Here is a 22,280-nt window from a genome sequence, read left to right as displayed (position 1 = left end):
ACTGTTTTGGTAAGTGGCAGGATAGGTAAATAATCTGGATACACGCAACGCTGTTCAGTTAGAGCAGAACGAGGTGATGACTAAAGGAGGGAGGGTAGGGAAGTTTGAGGATGTGATGTTTAACAAGTTATAAGGTTATGGAGTGTTTGTGAAATAGATGATTTGACTGCTTCTCCAGAGGGTGGGCCACTCCCCTTACAGCCTTCATTGGAAAAGTCTGACATGTTTATGGAGAGGGAATATATTTGGGAGACGGGATTAACGAATGGAATAATTCTAAATGTCCAGTAAAACTATAATAGACGTATCTAACAGTGACAATTCCCCACTACAGTAGACCCAATTTTTAAAAATTAAATCAACAATAAATGTTCTTGCACTGGTAAGAAGGAAACCTTGGAGTGAGTTAAGGTTGAGTAAGGATTTAGGGATGATCTTGAAAGTACTATCACTTCTCCTAATGCTACATGTTACAGTATGACTACAATTTTGCACACCTGGTTAGGTGCAAGTTCAAAGAGGCAATTAGAGTCAAAAAAGTGATCGGTTCTGGGAATCTTATTCCTCTTGTAAATCAGTTGCATCTTTAGCACTGTATCATACATTTGACTTTGTACATCAGGGCTCTCCAACCCTGTTCCAGGAGAGCTACCTTCCTGTAGATTTTCGCTCCAACCCTTTTCTAGCACACCCGATTCTACTAATTAGCTAGTTGATAAGCTGAAATCCGGTTAGTTACAACTGGGGTTGGAGTGAAAACCTACAGAAGGGTAGCTCTCCAGGAACAGGGTTGGAGAGCCCTGGTGTAAATAGTAAAAAGCATTTGTTTTGTATCATTTATGACAAGAAGCTGTTCATTATTTCTTACTCTTAAGAATCTTAAGTCACTTTTCACAAATAGATATCCTCTTTACAACTAGCCTGTCTGACGCAACTCACGTGACTACACAGCGAAGAGCTGTGACCAAGAGCTGTCAGCCAGACTACTTTACAATAGTGTAAAAAAATTGCCTCTTGCAAGACTGTCAACCAGAGCCATGTTCAACTACAGAAAGGGTAACCCACACAGTTCATCCAGTCAGAAGGAACTTCACAGGTGTTTGACTAATCTTTGTTTATTAATCATTGTATAAGGCCACTCTGGACTGTGCAGACTTCATTGAGAGGAATTAAAATCAGAAATACAGTATCACATTGTCCTTGTTACATTTTCAATGCCCTGCGGTGAGCTCCATCTTCAGGCGCAGTCATCTTGGACAGCATATCCACATCATAATGGAGTGAAAGTCAAGCTATACATCAACTGAAGCAAACTGCAGAGCACAAATAGACATGATAATACAATTGCATGATATATAATAAACCACTACATGAAGTGTTAAAAAAGGTACATATAAAATACGTCTTACGAATCACTACACAAGCATACACTTTAGCATGCTTCTAGAAACTCAAATGTGAATTCATGTCATAGTGGTCTGTGGTTTTCTGTACATTTCACTCATCTAATACAGGGTCTGTGTATCATGCATAATCAGGCTTCATATGGAGTAGAAAAGGTAAAGACATAGCCTACATAGTGAAGCAGGTCAGCCAAGAGATTCCTAGATCAGATAGTAGCACACACAAAAACCTCAGCATACCTGGAGTAAGTGGAATCGCATCTATTCCCATGTCAGCATGAAACCACCAGCACAACTATCAGGCGTACAATGCCTTCTCTCGAAGCCATCTTTGGTTTCAGCCAAGAGGCCTGAGTCCTCTATGTGACGCACACACAGAGGTTCAATTCCCAGTAGGGATCTAGTGTAAACAATCATATTCGTCAGAGGGTCCAGACAGCATGCAAAGAGGAAAGTCAGGGGACAAGCCATGCAGTGAGGAGGACATTGCACTGGGGAATTCTGGGGGTGACAGATATTACATAGCACAAAATAAAACATGTAAAATGTTGAAAGAATGGCTAGTGGGGAAATGCTGTAAATACTAACCCAGTATACCTATATAAATCTTTAAAATCAGTGATTCAGCAGAATCAGTACAACCAATGAGCGTACTACACAGTAAACTGGCACTAGTTTCCACGTCACTTACCAGTGTCTGATTCCAATTATAGACCTAATTAATTATAGTGGTTTCTGGTCATCCATGGACAAAGTTCCTGGTTTTCAGCTCTCTTGGTTTTCAAAGATTTCAGCAAATTTAGAGTATGGAGATAGTCAGAGACTTGGGATCTATGGAGAGCCCACTAGGACTTCAATCCCTCAGTTTTAAGCTACATTGACAAATCATAGGAAACCAACAGAAAAGCTCCATAAGGTAACAAACAATAAGATAAAACACAATGACAAACTACCATTCTGATGTGACTATAGCCAGCCCACCTGAAGGCAGTGCATTGATCATGTCACCCGCACCTATTCTATTTGACAAGGCAAAATGCAACCCCACGTCAATGCAATCTAGAGATTGAAGGAGATAACTGGAGGAAAGACACATTCTGATTGTAGTGATAAAACCCAACCATACCAAAAAGCTGTGCCAGAACTGTGAACCTACTGTGAGAAAATCGTTCAATAAATCAGCCTAGATATTCAGGGCCTGTTTTGTGCATGTCCCTCAGACTAGGTGTTCTGATATAAGATCATTGTTGCCTTTGTCATAATGAATTTGATATGAACACGGAGGACCTGATCCTAGATCAGTACTCCTACTCAGATGCTTTATGAAGACGGGCCCAGGGGGTGACTACCACGCTAATTGCAAACAGCACTTACCCATGTCAATATTCAGGGTAGCAGCTTCACTCCGTATAATATTAAACTGTAAAATCAGTTACATATGGGTCGTTCTGAAATTAGTGCCTTTTGCATCCCTTTGATATATTAAGTAGAAATTAAATATTAAAAGCCTGTTCTTTAAATGAAGTGCCCTTTAATACTGACCACATGGAAAATTTAATAAATCTAATTTAATAAAGACTTTTTAAACTGCCAAAATTCAGAATTTGGCATATCCCTCTAAGCATACTGTGACTTCGAGGAAGATTTTAACCCACTTAACCTCACCATTATTTGAAAGCCCTAGTTATTTTGTTGCTTTGACAAAGTAATTTCTGAAGACTTAATTATTTAATGTGATTAGTGATTCATTTTAAAGAAAAAAAAAGTGAACTGAACTCTCATTTTAATATGGTGAAATTCCTCTTTAAATATTTCTTTCAAAAGAAAGATTGAACATATAGTCAAATCATAGTGTACAAGCAGGTGAGCTGGTTCTACTCTTTTTGGCTATTGTCTGGTGTTTTTTGATGGAAAAAAGAGCAGGTCGAAGATAACATGTCTACCCTGTTACCCATAAATAGACAGGCTAGAAATGTTTGAACAATTTAATTTGCACACAACAAGCTTCCATTCCCTGTGTCACAAGGGGATTTATGGCCGACTTATCCCGGTTACGGTCAACCCTGTTACTTTATTTGGCACCTACTATGGTCATTTCTTTAATTTGACCTCGAGATGGGAAACCGTGTTTTGAACATGTGCTCTTTATGGCAGAATGTTAAAATTGGGTGAAATCAAGTTCTCACCAAGTTACACTACTCAAAAGCCACCTAATCAGCAGAAAGACCCATATGCTATTGCAATATCAGTAGCATAAAATGGTTTTTCATTTATTTATTCTATCCCCTAATCTTGCTATCACTAGAAACCGGTTCCATTCATAACTCTCGACCTGAAATTCTACTAAAAGGACAAATAGAACAAGACAGGTTTTTCTAAGGCAACGGGGGTTTTCGGCAGCGATATAAACTCATAGAGTCAGTTTTTTTTCTCTCCTCTACCATAAGTCCCTTTCATAGAGTCAGTCAGTGGAGTGGTGATACATAGCTGGAGAAGCTCGAGATTCACAACTAGGGTGGAGAATGCGACAGTAAATCATTTAGACAGACAAAGCCTCGGCCCACAGATTCTATCTAGGCAGTGGAGAGCATTGGTCTTCGGTTCAGTCTCTGCTATGCTATTGTTAAAGTCTCAGTTGATAATGATGATCAGACCAGAGGAAGGAACAGAAGGAAAAGGCATGTGCGTATAATGGCCTCTAGTCCAATAGGGGGAGCCACCCACCTCTCCCCACTGTAGGCGTTGATATGAGGTGTGAAGGCAAAGAAAGGAGCGATTTTAGTGTCCAGGGCCCCCTCTCACATCCCTGCTCCCAGGCATAAGTTAGGAGGGGAGAGTCGGTGGTGGATGGGAGTGGAGTGGGTAAAGGTGGTCCAAGTCAGTGGTTCGTGAGTTGGTTCTGTTTTTGTTCCTGTTGGAGCTTGGCTGGAGGTTTGGTGGGGGCTTCGACTGGCGGCTTTGCTGGGGCTTTGGCGGGGATCTTTGGGGACGGCGCCGTGGCATGCAGGCCGGCCTCGGTGCCGATGTGCACAGTGATGTTGGTGTAGAGGGGGAAGTGGTCACGTGACAGCACCTCGTAGTCCACAGTGTTCATGCCGTCCAGCTTCCACGTCTGACGCGTCTTGGCCAGCATGTTGAACCTAGGGGGAGGCAGGGAGAGGGGATTTTAGTGATGGACTGTGGGTTTATTCAACAGACCTAGGTCTTATTCGATAGAGGGCTAACATTCGGTAGCAGATGGAAATAAAAAAATGTACAGATACAATGTGCTGCCTATTTGAAAGAATCTGAACGTGTCACCCTACTGAATGGACCCCAGCCATACACAAACATGTGTCAGTCCTGTACCATACCTCCTGGGGTTCACATCGTTTCCCTTGTCCAGCTTGTGTTTGATCATCTTGTATCGGCCCACCTTCACCGATGGACGAGAGATGAACATCCCTCCTAGGGATACTCTGAGAATGGGAGAGAGGGAAGGAAAGATAAATAATTTTAATTGGGTTATTATCTATTATAAATAATAGGATTATTCCGTGAATTTAAATTGTATCCTTTTGTTAGACAGAACAAACCACAATGGGTCCATAGCTCAATGAATTGGCTCAATGTTCCACCCCCAAAACTCCCAAGGACCCCTCTCACCTGACTCCAATGTCATCGTCCTCTCCTCCCCAGCCCCAGTAGTTGTTGGGGAAGCCGTTCATCTTCAGGTAGTGCAGTGGAGACAATGCTGACACCCCTCCGAAATACATCTTGTATGGCAGCCTAGGAGAATGACAGGATAATTTTTTTTTTTTTAACCTCAGATAGGGAACAAGTGAAATCCGAAATGAGTGAAGCCACGCATAATGAAAGAACTAAATGACAACTAAAATATAATACATTTTGTGTTGAATAAACTAGTGAAAATCAATGCGGCTTACGTTGAAAAGAGGAACTAATAACATAAGGGGAAAAAGAAGCAAAAAAAAATCAAAAAAGAGAATAGACTGACTTATATCCAAACTTGTCCATGGCGATGGCGGCATGCTTGGGGTTGGCATCGCACATGTAGGTGTTGCGGTCGTCCTCAGGGATGAGGTCCACATCATGGAAGAACAGGCAGTCCCAGTCCTCCTCCCGCATGGCCTCCCGGAACCCAACGTTCATTAGCTTGGCCCGGTTAAACGTGTAGTTACCAGCCTAAAGAGGAACAAGTAAGACATTTTTTATTTGGCCTTTAGAGACCCTTATGTCAGCAACAACCTGCAAATATTCAATATTGACATTCACTCTATACAAATTATAACAATAATAATAGGTTATTCTATATGAACGTTCACTATTTCCCTCGGGATTTTTTCTTTCTTCAGTGGTGGCAAGGGTAACGGGGCGCATTGCTGCAAGCGGTATTGCAATGACATGCTAGCTGTTCCCATAGACTTCCAGTCATTGAGCTAATGACTATCCATTTAAAAGTGCATCTCAGCAGAACGATAGATTGGAGATAAAAATACACTACATGGCAAAAAGTATGTGGACACCTGTTTGTCAAACATTTGAAAATCATGGGCATTAATATGGGGTTGGTCATCCATTTGCTGCTATAACAGCCTCCACTCTTCTGGGAAGGCTTTCCACTAGATGTTGGAACATTGCTGCGGGGGCTTCCATTCAGCCACAAGAGCATTAGTGAGGTCGGGCACTGATGTTGGGCGATTAGGCCTGGCTCGCAGTCTACATTCCAATTCATCCCAAAGGTGTTTGATAGGTTTGCGGTCAGGGCTCTGTGCAGGCAAGTCAAGTTCTTCCACACTGATCAACAAACCATCTCTGTATGGACCTCGCTTTGTGCACTGTTGTTATGCTGAAACAGGAAAGGGCCTTCCCCAAACCGTTGCCACCAAGTTAAGATTTCCCTTCACTGGAACTAAGGGGCCTAGCCTGGAACATGACAAATAGCCCCCAACCATTATTCCTCCTCCACCAACTTACAGTTGGCACTATATGCATTAGGGCAGGTAGCATTCTCCTGGCATCCGCCAAACCCAGATTCGTCTGTCGGACTGCCAGATGGTGAAGAGTGATTCATCACTCCAGAGAACACGTTTCCACTGCTCTAGAGTCAAATGGTGGCGAGCCTTACACCACTCCAGCCGACGCTTGGCATAGCGCATTGTGATCTTAGGCTTGTATGCAGCTGCTCGGGCCATGGAAACCAATTTCATGAAGCTCCCGACGAACAGTTCGTGTGCTGACGCTGCTTCCAGAGGCAGTTTGGAACTCGGTAGTGAGTGTTGCAACCCGAGGACAGAGGATTTTTACGCACCACGTGCTTCAGCACTTGGCCGTCCCGTTCTGTGAGCTTGTGTGGCCTACCACTTTGCGGCTGAGACGTTGTTGTTCTTAGACGTTTCCAATTCACAAAAACAGCACTTACAGTTGACCGGGGCAGTTCAAGCAGGGAAGAAATTTGACGAACTGACTTCATGGAAAGGTGGCATCCTATGACGGTGACGTGTTGAAAGTCACTGTGCTCTTCAGTACGGGCCAGTCAACTGCCAATGTTTGTCTATGGAGATTGCATGGCGGTGTGCTTGATTTTACACACCTGTCAGCAACGGGTGTGGTTGAAATAGCCAAAACCACTAATTTGAAGGGGTGTCCACATACTTTTGACAATGTAGTGCATATATCATATTTGGCCCCCCGCTGCTAAATGAATATAGGGTAAACACTGACTTTGGTTCCATACAACAATAACGGGTAATGGGGTTAACCCATTAAATATATGGAGTGTGCGACTTCATTTTTATACAGTTTATTCTCCGTTAGTAGTCTCGTAAAGCCGACCGTAGGCAACACAGGTCTGGTTTCAATGATGGACTCTGTTGGCATAGAGGAACTACGTCACTGCCTAGGTCACTACTTTATCTGCTTGAATATAATACTACATAGTAGCTAGCAAGATGGAGATCATTGAGGTTATTTTTAATGAGTGGATTTCGCAAGTGGCTAGTTTGCATCAACTACCATTATTAAAACCACTGCAAAGGCTTTGACGGCAACGTTTGGCTTTGAATAGCAACGTGGATCACATTAGTGGAAACCAAGACTGTTCTCAGGGCTGGTTGTAGCTACATATTTGAGTCGGGACAATTTTTGCGTTTTAGCTAACCCTAGCCCTTTTCCTAACCTTAACCTAATTCTCCTAACCTGCTATGAAAAGTCACTTACTCTAGTCAAACCTGGCAGACCTGCCCTGAGAGCAGTGAAAGTATCCACTAATGACATACAGCGTTCTGGCATGTCTGCCTCGTGATTTGTTGGGCGAGTGTTCGGAAATATATTTTTCCCTTATCGACATAGGTATTGAATTACTAGTTCCTCTATACCAGAAGAGTCCATCATTGAAACCAGACCCTAGTCACCTGCAACTATTCAACATGGAAATTAATTGTGTAGTCTACATATAATGAAATCAATAGTCTGATTATTTACAGTACAACTGATCATCTGTAAATTGGCCAGGACGCTCTTGAAAAATAGATATCAAATCTCAATTAGCCCTTCCTGGTTAAATCAAGGTTAAATACATAAAAAAAATATTACAGCATACACTCAAATGGTCTAATAATATTCACTAAACTAAAAATCATCTCAGAAGGATTACACCTGGCAAGATATGACATTTGAGAGAGTTACTGAGGTCAATAGCATGAGTAGTATTTGTTCCTGTGGTTCAGTGTGTGTGTGTAACTATGACAACCAACCACAGCTGAAGACATGCAAATGCTTGAACTGCTGCTAGCCTGCATTATCTTGTTTGAGTTGAGTGTTATCTGGCACTGGTTACGCAAAAATACTGCACACATGCAGAGTTATGAATAAATGCTTTAGACATGATGCTGTAACATCTTTCTAATGATAAATGCCTTAGAGCCAGTTTCATTTTGAGATGCTAACTTGGTAGAGGTTGGCTTGGCGTTCATATGTTGCAGGTAAACAACAAGCAGGCAGTGACAACTTTGCTAACAGTGTGAGGGTAAGACAAATTGCTTGTTTAAAGTGTAAACAAAGGGATTGCTACAAGTTGTTAAGAAGATTAAACTCGGTTAAGCCTTCTGGTAAGCATCTTTCAACCATAAGGCTGTGTCTGATTCCATGGTTAGGACACCAGAGGGTGGTTTTGATCTAGGCTGAATGTATACTTGGCCTCACTACTACAGCTAGAACGTAGTCCAAATGAATATATATTTTGGTCAATTGTAGGAAGAGTAAAGAACATATTCACACTGATAGGCTATGTTACAGATTGCACAATCAATTGATAACATTAATGTTGTCTTTAAAACAGCAATCATCAGTTGAAACAGTGTTTTTCACAACCCCGTTTCGGTAAAAGGCTGAGGGATGGAGAAATGTGTACCCACTCCAATTCATAGAGCTATGGATGCAAGGACTGACCATTCATGACAGTTTCAAACATGTTTTGAGGCTAGACAGTGTTTGTTTACATTTACTTTGTTTACAAACATTGGAGAAAAACAAACTTATATGTTGGGTTCTCATGGAGTGTAACAGTTGAACTAAACTCATGAGGCATTTATAAGTTATATTCTTCAAGAATCAAATGGGTACATATCATTAATTTATACATCCAAAAAGGTATGTAGCAACTGACGATTGCCCCTTCAAAATTAACCTTTTGAAACAATGTGTGTGTGTATATATGTATGCATTTCACCTGGTGGATGACGTAGATGCCGTAGTTGAGCTGCTGTCGCTGTAAGAATGGGTGAAGGTAGTAGAGGAGGAACTTCAGGTGGTGCTCCCGGTTTCTGTGGGGAATGATTATGGCGGTGCGGTGCCGTGCCTCACAGTCAGGCGGCCTGTAGCGCCCCCCGAGGACCACCAATGGATTCTTCCGCGCAACTTGGGCCAGTGTCAACCCAGAAGGAAAGCTGACGTGGATCGGTCCACCTGATAAGAGAAACGGGGATGAGAAGAAGCTAGATGTCATAACAGCATTTTATTGCTAGACCTATATCGTAACACACACGAATAAATAAAAAATCAGTAGGTTGTCCATGCTAGCATGCTTGTTCTAACAGTGTTTTTGGGATCAAATGTTTTACATGAGACGACAGTACAGAATGCAGTGTGCCCCCTTTAATCAATTCTGTTCGGTCGTCTCATATAAAACCTATCTCCAATCCAAAATGCTGCAGTATAGAGACAAATTTTTAAGTTTTAGCTTCACGGTCCAAATAAATACATGGGGGAGTGTAGGCCTAGGCTATGTAGCCTATGTGCTTTGAAGTTTGTCACTTCAAAGTCAGTAACCACTGCTGGAACATGCTGTCGTCTCATGTAAAAAAAAAGAAAAAAAGGATATCAAATCCCCAAAACCCTGTTAGAACGAGCATGCTAGCATGGACAACCTACTGATTGGGGAAGTAGGTAGCCTAGTGGTTAGAGCGTTGGACTTGTAACCGAAAGGTTGTAAGATCGAATCCCCGTGCTAACAAGGTAATATGTCGTTCTGCCCCTGAACAAGGCAGTTAACCCACTGTTCCTGGGCCGTCATTGAAAATAAGAATATGTTCTTAACTGACTTGCCTAGTTAAATAAAGGTTAAAAAAATCCCAATAAATAAAAGGGCACAGCAAAACATTGTAGGAGCCTTTGCTGTAGGCAAATCTCTTAGTTTCAGTGTGTATATCCAAATTTGAATGCAAAAAAGTAGGAAGTTGGACACGAGGTAAACTGACCATTTGAACACAAGTATATTCAGACCCTCAAGTTGAAGCGTACAACAAACACTCCTGTTGGGTCAGCCGCCGCCAAGTCTTGGCTCAGTTTGAATGATCTCAAAGTTAAAACACATCCTGCCTTCCCTTACTAGGGGCCATCATTGAACAATTCCTGACTGTATAGGTAAAGCCAAGGTTCCACCATATCATGTCTACTCAATTCTGGTAACTTTCCCAGAAATCCTGGGTGAAGGACTCCCGGAATCAGAACAGAATAAGCAGGAAATACAGAATTCTCCAAACAGGATTTCTCCTACCGAAATTTGGCACGCCCACTACCCATCCAACCTGGTCAGATCAGTAGCCAACTAACAAGCAAGGTCAGTTGCATATGTGGAATTATTTGGAAATTCCCTTTCACATCAAACCAACCGAGGCTTTCTGACTGGCCACATTTCACATTACGTTTTCTGCCACACTTATCAAGTATCTGAGCCACTTTCTTTTTACGAGAAAGTATTATTCTGGCGTACATTATAAAAAAACATTCCCTCTTCAGTTTCAGTCTGGAGAGGGAATGAAGTAAGAGGTACGGGGAGCGCTGGGTAACTGAAGACGGCGGCTGGTGAACTCAGAAATATAAATGAGGCTGCCAGTTCTAGGACTTCTATTTCTGTGTGTGAACTCACCTATCAGGGGAGACGTCTTGGGGCAGTAGGGCATGTACTCGCCCCGGCCGTGGGCCTTGGCCAGGAGGGACAAGTTGGCGTAGACGTCACTGCCCGTGTGATTGCGCACGTGGGGCGAGCTGGCACCGGACATCCCCGAAGCAGTGGTCTCCGGCTTGCGGAAAATCCTGATGAAGTACGACACTCGCTTGTGGTAGCCCTCGCGGGACAGCAGAGCCATGACAACCAGCTGGACACCCAGGAACATGAACAGGTAGCGCCATTTTGACTGTAGCCACGTCGCCATGTCGCCGGCTCTGCGTCACAAGGAACTTGGAGAGCGGTTTGGTGATAGGTTTGGCTTCGTTAGTCCTAGCAACCTACACTAGAGGAACGCTGTGAGAGAATGCTTACTTTGTGGCTGGGTGAAATACGGGGTGGGATTGTCAACAGTCGGAATGGGGGTGTATGTTTTTACTGTAAACAAGCGGGCACTGTCAGTATTGTGCGACAGGTATGATATGACAAGTGCAACAGGCAATGGTATGGAGGTGCATCAATGAAAAGTGCAAAATCCTTGAGATGTTGAAATGTTTCTTTTAAATCTATTTTCAGATATCGGAGTGTAATATGAAGTTAGATCAAGTTTATAGTAAAAGCACAGTGAGAAACCAAGAAAGGCACTTTGGTTTAGCTGATCACTGGAGAAGCAAAAAAGGAGGTAAAAAAAAATATCCTGAAAAAAAGATTGATGTCTTTATTTCAATCTCTTGTCCCACCACAAGTTGAGATGTGTCGATCTCCAAAGTCTGCTGGTGGCCCTCTGGGTCATTGATGGCGTGTGGTGGCGATGCCAGCCCAACATCATGCTACTAGAATTCCATCAGTGTCCAAACCACCACCACAGCTCGTTTGTTTCCAGTAAAATGGCTGACTGGGTGCTGTTGTGCTGCCTTGTGTTCTCTAGCTGCTACTCTCATGGGGGCCCTCTAAACAAACAGTTACCAACAACAAAAAGGGAGCACAGGCAGCTAGAGAGGTAGGAAGAGGGAGTGGACCGAAACCAGTACAGTGGAAAGAGTAGTCAGGGGCTGGCTGTGTGTGTGTGTGTGTGTGTGTGTGTGTTAGGGGAAGGGTGTGGGGACGGGGCAGACAGAGAGCAAAGAGAGAAAGGGGAAGGTCCAATGTCGACTGCGGCTATTGTCTCATTCTGACTGACACTCTGGGCTGAGAGATGCTTCCAAGGGGGAGGGGTCCACCAGGCGTGGCGGACAGGGGCTCGGACCAATCACGATAATGGTGCTCTGAAAGACAATGAGAGCGAGGTAGGTGGTTAAGAAGTTGTTACGATTGACATCCTATAATAATCTATTGTTGCTGCTAGCATCTTTCCCAATTAGACTAACTGTTTACCACATACATGATGCACAGCCGGAACAAACAGCTTGTTTGTTTTCAGCTAAACAGACCAGCTGGAGAGAGCCAGGAGGAATCAGGCATAACAGGAACTCCAATACGGACGCCTTCAAAGAGAACAGACTGCTGGCAGCAACCGAGGAGCAGAAAGAAACACAAGCTCAGAAGCGATGCAGAGAATCAAGATAGAAAGCAGTGGACGTTCTAGCTCTAGGAAAAGGTCCTACTACTACCACTATCCCTCAGGCAGACCATAGAACGATTGTGGGTCGTTAAACGGTCCTGCTACTTGTGCTCGCGTAATCCTCCTTCCTTGTGATGGCTATCGCTTGGAGAATACCCGACACGTCGGCACTCACGAATCAATTAGTGCACATTAAAGACGCCAGCCTCAGACTAACTCTAATCCTAATCCCACATGGAGAGCCCAGGGATTGGCAGAATGGTAGAGAGATAGAGTTGCAGAAAACAGGATGAGAGTCAATGGGCGAGGGTGTGTGCATGTATAATAATGATATGTATCAGGGTTTCTGTTAGCCAGTAACAGCAGGCTTTTGGCCATAAAAAAACATTTAAACGCCGATAAATGAAATTGGCACCAATTTGCCCCCCCCCCCCAAAAAAACATTGCGAAATAATGCTTTTTTGCCTACTCATTGATGGAAATATATTTGACCAGTCATGCATATCGGTCTATGGGTTAATATGCATAATTTTGTAGAATTAAATTGGTACGTATATTCTTTATGCATCACACGCACAATACAGCCTTTTTGTCCCACAGTTGACAGTGCATGTCAGAGCAAAAACTAAGCCATGAGGTCAAAGGATTTGTCCGTAGAGCTCTGAGACAGGATTGTGTCAAGGCACAGATCTGGGGAAGGGTACCAAAAAATATATTCCTTTTTGAAGGTCCCCAAGAACACAGTGGCCTCCATCTTTCTTAAATGGAAGAAGTTCGGAACCACCAAGACTCTTTCTAGAGCTGACCGCCTGGCCAAACTGAGCAATCGAGGGAGAAGGGCCTTGCTCATGGAGGTGACAAAGAACCCGATGGTCACCCTGACAGAGCTCCAGAGTTCCTCTGCAGCACGCCACCAATCAGGTCTTTATGGTAGAGTGGCCAGACGGAAGCCACTCCTCAGTAAAAGGCACATGACAGCGCGTTTGGAGTTTGCCAAAACGTACCTAAAGGACTCGCAGATGACCATGAGAAGCAAGATTCTCTAGTCTGATGAAACCAAGATTGGTCTGAATGCCAAGCATCACACCTGGATGAAACCTGGCACCATCCCTACGGTGAAGCATGGTGGTGGCAGCATCATGCTGTGGGGATGTTTTTCAGGTGCAGGGAGACTAGTCAGGATTGAGGGAAAGATGAACGGAGCAAAGTACAGAGAGATCCTTGATGAAAACCTGCTCCAGAGCGCTCAGGACGGTTGACCTTCAAAACAGGACAACGACCCTAAGCACAGTCAAGATAACACAGGTGTGGCTTCGGGACAAGTCTCTGAATGTCATTGAGTGGCCCAGCCAGAGCCCGATCGAACGTGTCTGGAGAAACCTGAAAATAATGTAGCTGTACAGCGACGCTCCCCATCCAACCGGACAGAGCTTGAAAGGATCTGCAGAGAAGAATGGGAGAAACTCACCAAATACAGGTGTGCCAAGCTTGTAGTGTCATACCCAAGAAGACCTGGGACAAATCGCTGCCAAAATGTGCTTCAACAAAGGACTGGGTAAAGGGTCTGATGTAGATGTCATCAAGTTAAAAAAAAATACTACAATACTAAAACTACAAATTTGCACAACCTGTTTTTGCTTTGTCATTATGGGGCATTGTGTGTAGATTGAGGGGGAAACACTATTTCATACATTTTAGAACAAGGCTGTAATTTGGAAAAAGGGGTCTGAATTCTTTCCGAATGCACTGTAATTGCTTGAAACCTGAATGTTTTACTACATATTAAGAGGCATGTTTAACCTTGCTTCAAAGTAGCCTAGACAAAATCTGACCATATCCGTGGAGGCAATTATTTTATACAGACATCCATATGCCATTGATACTAGTAGCCTATTTCTCTCATGTGCCATCAACTTTGTTTCATTGTCCAGTAGCCAAATGCACATTCACACGTTGCCTTGTGTGCATTGTTGCACTAATAATGGTAAGAAAAAATTGGTTTATCAACATTTTAAACTAAACGTTCTTATCCGTCGCATCAGATTCATTGCTTTTTAACGTTGTTCTATGTAGCCTAGGTCTACTGGTTGTATGAATTTAGGATCCATCATCCCACAACTGTCCCAGAGTCTATTTGGGCCATTTCCTTCTCGACGAGCTGACCAATAAAAATAGGTAAACTTTACTATAGTGGATGGTAGATTGATATAGGCTCACAGGCAGTGCATCAATAAGGCTAGGGGAAGCTAAGCTTTCCTTAAGAAAATTAAAATCGGCAAAATTATGTAGCCTTATTAGCAAACTCCTCTCCAGAAATAAAAATAATTCAAAAAAAGTAATATACAACAAATTACAGGGTAGCCTACTCTGCTGACACTGACAAACAATCAATAACAACTACGTTGTCCATATAATAGGCCAATGAGAAGGGGAGACACAAATACAATATGACATCCATCTAAACTGGAGGAGGACATTTTACAAAAACAATATTTTAAGTGGCAGTGAGCCAACAATGATAAAGAGTGAATATGCACAGTCACCAGTGATAGGGCCGATGCTCTCCACTGGTCCCAATAAGATGGGTCTACTATTGTTGTTCGCTCAACTAAAAGACAGATTAGTCTTTTCATTGTCTTTACAGCAATAGCCATTTGCTTTCCACACTGTCTTCCCATGATTTGTATTTTGAAATATTGCAATATCCCTGACTGGGCCTCTTCACTGACGGTCGCAACTCCAATCATATTTTTCCTTTCGTTTATTTAGCAATTTTTTTTTGTACTTTTTTTTTTTTTTTCTGCTAAATGACTTAAATGTAAATGTAAATGTACTTTTTTGAAACACTGCATTGTTGGTTAAGGGCACTTAACTTCTTATGGCTGCAAGGGGCAGTATTGAGTAGCCTGATAAAATGTGTCCATTTCAAACGGCCTCGTACTCAATTCTTGCTCGTACAATATGCATATTATTATTACTATTGGATAGAAAACACTCTAGTTTCTAAAACCGTTTGAATTATTTCTCTGAGTGAAACAGAACTCATTCTGCAGCACCTTTCCTGACCCGGAAGTTCAAAGTCTGAAATCGATGCTCTCTTCCTCTTCCTGCCTATAAATGGGCACAAGAGCTATTAGTATACATGCACGTCATACACCTTCCTCTGGGTGTCAAGAAGGCTGTGAGAGAAGAAATTAGGTGATTATCTCGATCTGGGATGGAATAAATCCTCTTGGAATGACGTGTACCCCATTTCTGGTACTCTGAAGAACGCGATTTGGACAGTGGGGTTGCCTTTTGTTTTGCTGACGTTATAGGCGACTATTATTTCCGGCTTTGATTTCATTTGATACATGTCACCATATCATCGTAAAGTATGTTTTTTCAATATAGTTTCATCAGATTATTTAAATTTTTTCGGGAGTTTTGCCGTGTTCCGTTCTCTTCCGTTTGTTTACATGGAGAGATCCGTGCAACCCGGCTAGCACGCTTGCTAAATGGAGAGAGAAAGTTGCCATTCTGAATCCAAACAACGACTCATCTGGACAAAGGACACCTTGTTCAACATTCTGATGAAAGATCAGCAAAAGTAAGACCCATTTTATGATGTTGTTTCATATATCTGTCGTAGTCGCCCAAGTGTTTCTGGCTATTGTGCTAAGCTAATATAACGCTACATTTTGTTTTCGCTGTAAAACACTTAATAAATCTGAAATATTGTCTGGCATCACAAGATGCCTGTCTGTCATTTGCTGTACACTATGTATTTTTCAGAAATGTTTTATGATGAGTAATTAGGTATTTGACGTTGGTGTCTGTAAATATTATGGCTGCTTTCGGTGCAATTTCTGAATGTAGCTGCAATGTAAACTATGATTTATACCTGAAATATGTACATTTAAAAAAATAAAAACATATGCTATACAATAAATATGTTATCAGACTGTCATCTGATGAGGTTGTTTCTTGGTTAGTGGCTATTTATATCTTTATTTGGCCGAATTTGTGATAGCTACTGATGGAGTCAAAAACTGATGGAGTAATAAAAGTGTCTTCTTTAAGAGTCTTTTGCTAACGTGGTTAGCTAATAGATTTACATATTTTTGTCTTCCCTGTAAAACATTTTAAAAATCGGACATGTTGGCTGGATTCACGAGATGTGTACCTTTCATGTATTGGACTTGTTAATGTGTGAAAGTTAAATATTAAAAAAATATATATTTTGAATTTCGCGCCCTGCATTTGAAGTGGCTGTTGTCATAAGTGTACCGACGTCGGGCTTGCACGCCAAACAGGTTAAGTAATCAATTCACGGTGAAGTCTATACCTGTTGTATTTGGCGCATATGACAAAACATTTGACTTTAAATTATCTATTTGTTATTTGCAGCACGCGCTGACCAAATTGCGCGGACTGCCTTTCCTTCCGACTGTAGGCTTGTTTTTTAGTTTTTTTAAGGCAAGGGTCAGCTAAAGATCCTCTGTGGCCAAATCATGCTTTTAGTAGCCTATTTTATAAAAGTATTTTATACACACACACAGCTAATGTCAAACGCAGTAGAATTGCATGAAATTAGTTTTTCCCATGCAAAGAAATAAACTTATCCGACCGACTATTGCCGAGGCCTCTACACTACACGCGCTCAGCCATGCATTGAGCAGTCTGAGTATTATTATTAGCCTAAATGACTATCCAATCTACTCATCACATTACAAATAGTAGGCTCTCTTACATCGCATTTGCAGATTTATGATGCATGGAATGCTATATTATAATGGTGCATTTTAATGGTGAAAATGTGCTTCCCCAAACTTGAAACTCGTGCTCGGCCTATGCTAGTGATTGGGTTTGTTTCTCATCTTGTTGGCTGAGGGAAAGTAAATGTGGACAGTTATTTTAACATCTTCAAAGTACACGGTAAGGATACATGTCCTCAACTTACATTTTCTGTTAAGATGAATTACCATATTCTAAATGTGATTGTCATTCTGAGCACCGTGGGTGGACGCCCTATTCAGGTTACGCACCCAATGCACATGGGTTCGGTACATTTCTCAAATGTCTGGTAAATTAAAGTGCTGCTGGTCAAATGTCCGGCGCCACATTTTCATAACAGAAACCCTGATATGCGTGTGTGTGATCTGAAAATGTGAGCACATCAGTTTCAACAGAAATCTCCCTTACCCCACCTTTTCAGCTTCAATACTCCTTAATCCCCAGACAATGAGGAAACAAGTTCATTAGACAGACAGCGAAATGGAAAGACAAGAGGGTGATAGCATGACATGAGTCGGCAAAATGTGTAGATACTGGAACAGGAAGGAGAGAACTAGAAAGAGGGAGGGAGTGAGGAGAGAAAGAAGGAAAAAAAACATTTGCTTTGATGAGTACTTTTTTGTTTGCAACTTTAAATATGAGCAGATGGAAGGTGGAACTTCTCAGGCAGTCCTCTCAAATGAGTGTGGCCAGCAGCATCACGTAGAGCGCAACCATATAGGCATAGTGGCCAAATCCTTAGACCAAACATGATACCCTTCATTTACTACGGTTTAAATGCACACTATACTACCGTATGTCCAATGTCCACTGCAGTTTCACAGGTGTTTACATGAATAGTCAGGGTGTGTATAGTATCATCCCAGCCCGATTAAGTGCTCAGGTGCCGTATTGACTTGAAATGGGATATAGGGTTGCTGCCTGGGATATAGTGTAGCAGGACAACTTGGCAGCTGGCAACTCCCTTGACAAAGCCAGGGCCTTGCCTTCTCAGCACACATATAAAAAAAAAGAGCCAGTGACTTGATTTAGATGCCCCTGTTCCTCAGGCTATGTGATGCTATGTGAGGGAATCTGAGAATGACAAAAGGAGAGGGAGAGAGGAAGCAGAGTAGGCCCAATGCAAGTGGCTAGTTTAGTTGTCTCACCAGCGTTCAATCTAGGCTGCATTCCCTCGCTCTCGAGTCTCGACATTTGAAAGTCAAAGAGGTAGAACTGGCATCACTAGCTCATGCAGGCACGAGTCAGCCAAAACAAACATCTTCCCTCCAGTGTTCTTCCACCTCCTCACGTCACCCCCTCCCTCCTCAGACTGTAAAGCAGCACACACTTTAGACTGAGTGATGGCAGCTATGGAAGATTACAGGCAAGATATGGGACAATCCTTTTCTGCCTGGAGCCATCAATATTACATGCATACTGTATGTACACATGCATACTCTCAAACACTGGAATGGATGAGAGAATAGTAGACAGCGAGGGGGACGAGGAAAGAGAGAAATGAGGTGGGGAGGGATGGAAGGGTAGCAGAGAGAGCGAGAAGTATGCAAAATGTACACTGCTCAAAAAAATAAAGGGAAAACTAAACACAATGTAACTCCAAGTCAATCACACTTCTGTGAAATCAAACTATCCACTTAGGAAGCAACACTGATTGACAATAAATTTCACATGCTGTTGTGCAAATGGAATAGACAACAGGTGGAAATTATAGGCAATTAGCAAGACACCTCCAATAAAGGAGTGGTTCTGCAGGTGATGACCACAGACCACTTCTTAGTTCCTATGCTTCCTGGCTGATGTTTTGGTCACTTTTGAATGCTGGCGGTGCTTTCACTCTAGTGGTAGCATGAGACGGAGGAGGGCAACAACCCAGCAGCAGGACCGCTAACTCCGCCTTTGTGCAAGGAGGAGCACTGCCAGAGCCCTGCAAGATGGCCTCCAGCAGGCCACAAATGTGCATGTGTCTGCTCAAACGGTCAGAAACAGACTCCATGAGGGTGGTATGAGGGCCCGACGTCCACAGGTGGGGGTTGTGCTTACAGCCCAACACCGTGCAGGACGTTTGGCATTTGCCAGAGAACACCAAGATTGGCAAATTCGCCACTGGCGCCCTGTGCGCTTCACAGATGAAAGCAGGTTCACACTGAGCACATGAGCACATGTGACAGACGTGACAGTCTGGAGACGCCGTGGAGAACGTTCTGCTGCCTGCAACATCCTCCAGCATGACCGGTTTGGCGGTGGGCCAGTCATGGTGTGGCATTTCTTTGTGGGGCCGCACAGCCCTCCATGTGCTTACCAGAGGTAGCCTGACTGCCATTAGGTACCGAGATGAGATCCTCAGACCCCTTGTGAGACCATATGCTGACACATGCACATTTGTGGCCTGCTGGAGGTCATTTTGCAGGGCTCTGGCAGTGCTCCTCCTTGCACAAAGGCGGAGGTAGCGGTCCTGCTGCTGGGTTGTTGCCCTCCTACGGCCTCCTCCACGTCTCCTGATATACTGGCCTGTCTCTGGTAGCGCCTCCATGGTCTGGACACTACGCTGACAGACACAGCAAACCTTTTTTGCTGTGAGGATGATTTATTGTCAGGCTGATTTATTGTCAATCAGTGTTGCTTCCTAAGTGGACAGTTTGATTTCACAGAAGTGTGATTGACTTGGAGTTACATTGTGTTGTTTAAGTGGTCCCTTTATTTTTTTGAGCAGTGTATATATAAATCATTATCTAAGGATCTCTGTTAGCGTGGCTGGTTATTCAGGATCCCACGCATGCGCAGTCCATAGCCAGGCAGCCGACCAGCGCACAGGGGATCCACTAAGAGACCCGCAGTCCCGGGGAGCAGTCAGCTCAACAGACTGCTGGGAAATATAGGACGACCCCCCCCCCCCCCCCCCCCCCCGCAAAAAGCAAAGCAGCGCAATAGAAGAGAAGAAAAGAGTGACGGAAAGTGGAAATATGTAGCCAAGTACTTGAAAACATCTGGTGTGTGTCTGTCTCAAAGGAGAGCTGCAGAGCAGCAGCGGGGGTGTAGGAGTGGGAGGAAGAGGATGGGGTAGAAACAGTTGATAGGCCTTGCGTTAGTCTGCCGCCTGTGAATCAAAGCCTTAACCTGCCGGAGCAGAGCGGGATGCCAGACACGAAGAGAAGGATGAGGGACTGGAGCGATGCCATGTTCGGCTGATTAGAGGAACGCGTACTATATCCATCCATCCGTCAGCATCTGTCAGCTGTGGAAGACTGTGCTCTCCAGCTTTAACCTTGTGATCTCTGTAGTCTGCAAATCTGCTCCAAAACAGCTTTGAAGCTTGGGCGGAAAAGGCCCTCAAATCCTTGCACTCTATTCAGAACCATTCAGTTCTACACACTGAAGATAGGCTCCACTGAGAGTCATGCAGACTTCTGCTACGTTTCACCTCAGATTATCAAAAGAACCGTACCAAAATATCACCTGCCGCCAGTGTTCGATTACGAAGCAAACTGCGACAAATACTATACCTGTCAAGCCTGTCTGATGAAGTTACTGGTCATATCCACTATCTAGTTTCACTAGCTCATTCTTTTTTTATTGCCATGAGTCACAAGACGTCTCCATGTGTCACCTCTTGCTCAACAAACCTGTTATCACCCCGTGGGAGCATATAGGAGGAAAGAAGATACGGTATGAACAAAGCTAACAGAAATCATGTGAGGGGAAAGAGTAGACGAAACAGCTCTCCCCCCTCAGCTCACTACCACTCTCAGGTGTAAGGTGACAATACACAATAGGGAGACACACCAGACCGAAACTGCTACAGACCTATATCTAACCTACCCTGCCTTTCTAAGGTCTTCGAAAACCAAGTTAAAAAGATTACCAACCATTTCGAATCCCACCGTACCTTCTCCGCTATGCAATCTGGTTTCAGAGCTGGTCATGGGTGCACCTCAAGGTCCTAAACGATATAGTGTCTTTGGAGTCATATTGCACTTCCTAAGGCTTCCACTAGATGTCAACAGTCTTTAGAACCTTATTTGATGCTTCTACTGTGACGAATGAGGGAAGGAGAGCTCTGAGTCAGGTGTCTGGCATGAGCTGACCACGCACGCTCCCGTGAGAGCGACCTGCGTTCCATCGCATTTCTGAAGACAAAGGAATTCTCCGGTTGAAACATTATTGAAGATTTATGTTAAAAACATCCTAAAGATTGATTCTATACATCGTTTGACATGTTTCTACAAACTGTAATGGAATTTTTTGACTTTGTCTGGACCTAGTGCCTGCGCATTTGGATTACTGTACTAAACGCGCAAACAAAAAGGAGGTATTTGGACAAATTATGGACGTTATCGAACAAAACAAAAATTTATTGTGGAACTGGGATTCCTGGGAGTGCATTCTGATGAAGATCAAAGGTAAGTGAATATTTATAATACTATTTCTGGCTTCTGTTGACTCCACCACATGGCGGATATCTGTATGGCTTGTTTGGGCTCTGAGCGCTGTACCCAGATTATAGCATGGTGTGCTATTTTCTATAAAGTTTTTTTTTTTTTTTATCTGACACAGCGGTTGCATTAAGGAGAAGTTTATCTAAAGTTCCATGTATAATACTTTTATCAATGTTTATTATGAGTGTTTCTGTAAATTGACGTGGCTCTCTGCAAAATCACTGGATGTTTTGGAGGCAAAACATTAATGAACATAACACACCAATGTAAACTAAGATTTTTGGATATAAATATGAACTTTATCGAACAAAACATACATTTATTGTGTAACATGAAGTCCTATGAGTGTCATCTGATAAAATTCATCACTAACCTTTGATGATCTTCATCTCCATTTCTGCTTTTTGTGACTCCTCTCTTTGGCTGGAAAAATGGCTGTGTTATTCTGTGAATAGGCACTCACCTAACATAATCGTTTGGTGTGCTTTCGCCGTAAAGCCTTTATGAAACCGGACACTGTGGCTGGATTTACAACAAGTTTGTATGCTTGTATGTTTGAGGAATTTTAATTGTGAGATTTGTTTGGATTTGGCGCCCTGCAGTTTGCGCCAAATTCAAAACCAAACAATTATGTTAGGTGAGTGCCTATTCACAGAATA

At 43.0% G+C, this 22,280-nt stretch overlaps 1 protein-coding gene across 2 annotated transcripts in view; it reads right to left on the bottom strand.

Moving 5' to 3' along the window:
- Positions 1 to 1,097: 1,097 nt before the first annotated feature.
- Positions 1,098 to 22,280, bottom strand: part of LOC129837191 (beta-1,4-galactosyltransferase 3-like) — a 34,602-nt gene continuing 13,419 nt past the window's right edge. For both annotated transcript variants that reach the window (XM_055903132.1, XM_055903131.1), the window contains 6 exons: positions 10,831 to 12,113; positions 9,133 to 9,368; positions 5,401 to 5,588; positions 5,049 to 5,171; positions 4,757 to 4,861; positions 1,098 to 4,543 (listed from right to left, as the gene is read on the bottom strand). In XM_055903132.1, the coding sequence (XP_055759107.1) occupies positions 4,282 to 4,543; positions 4,757 to 4,861; positions 5,049 to 5,171; positions 5,401 to 5,588; positions 9,133 to 9,368; positions 10,831 to 11,116 (1,200 nt within the window). In that variant the 5' untranslated portion in view covers positions 11,117 to 12,113 and the 3' untranslated portion in view covers positions 1,098 to 4,281. The remainder of the gene's footprint in view (positions 4,544 to 4,756; positions 4,862 to 5,048; positions 5,172 to 5,400; positions 5,589 to 9,132; positions 9,369 to 10,830; positions 12,114 to 22,280) is intronic.

The sequence above is a fragment of the Salvelinus fontinalis genome, chromosome 38, assembly GCF_029448725.1.
Source record: "Salvelinus fontinalis isolate EN_2023a chromosome 38, ASM2944872v1, whole genome shotgun sequence".
NCBI classification, from domain to species: Eukaryota; Metazoa; Chordata; class Actinopteri; order Salmoniformes; family Salmonidae; genus Salvelinus; species Salvelinus fontinalis.
This window is presented reverse-complemented; position numbering and strand designations above follow the sequence as displayed.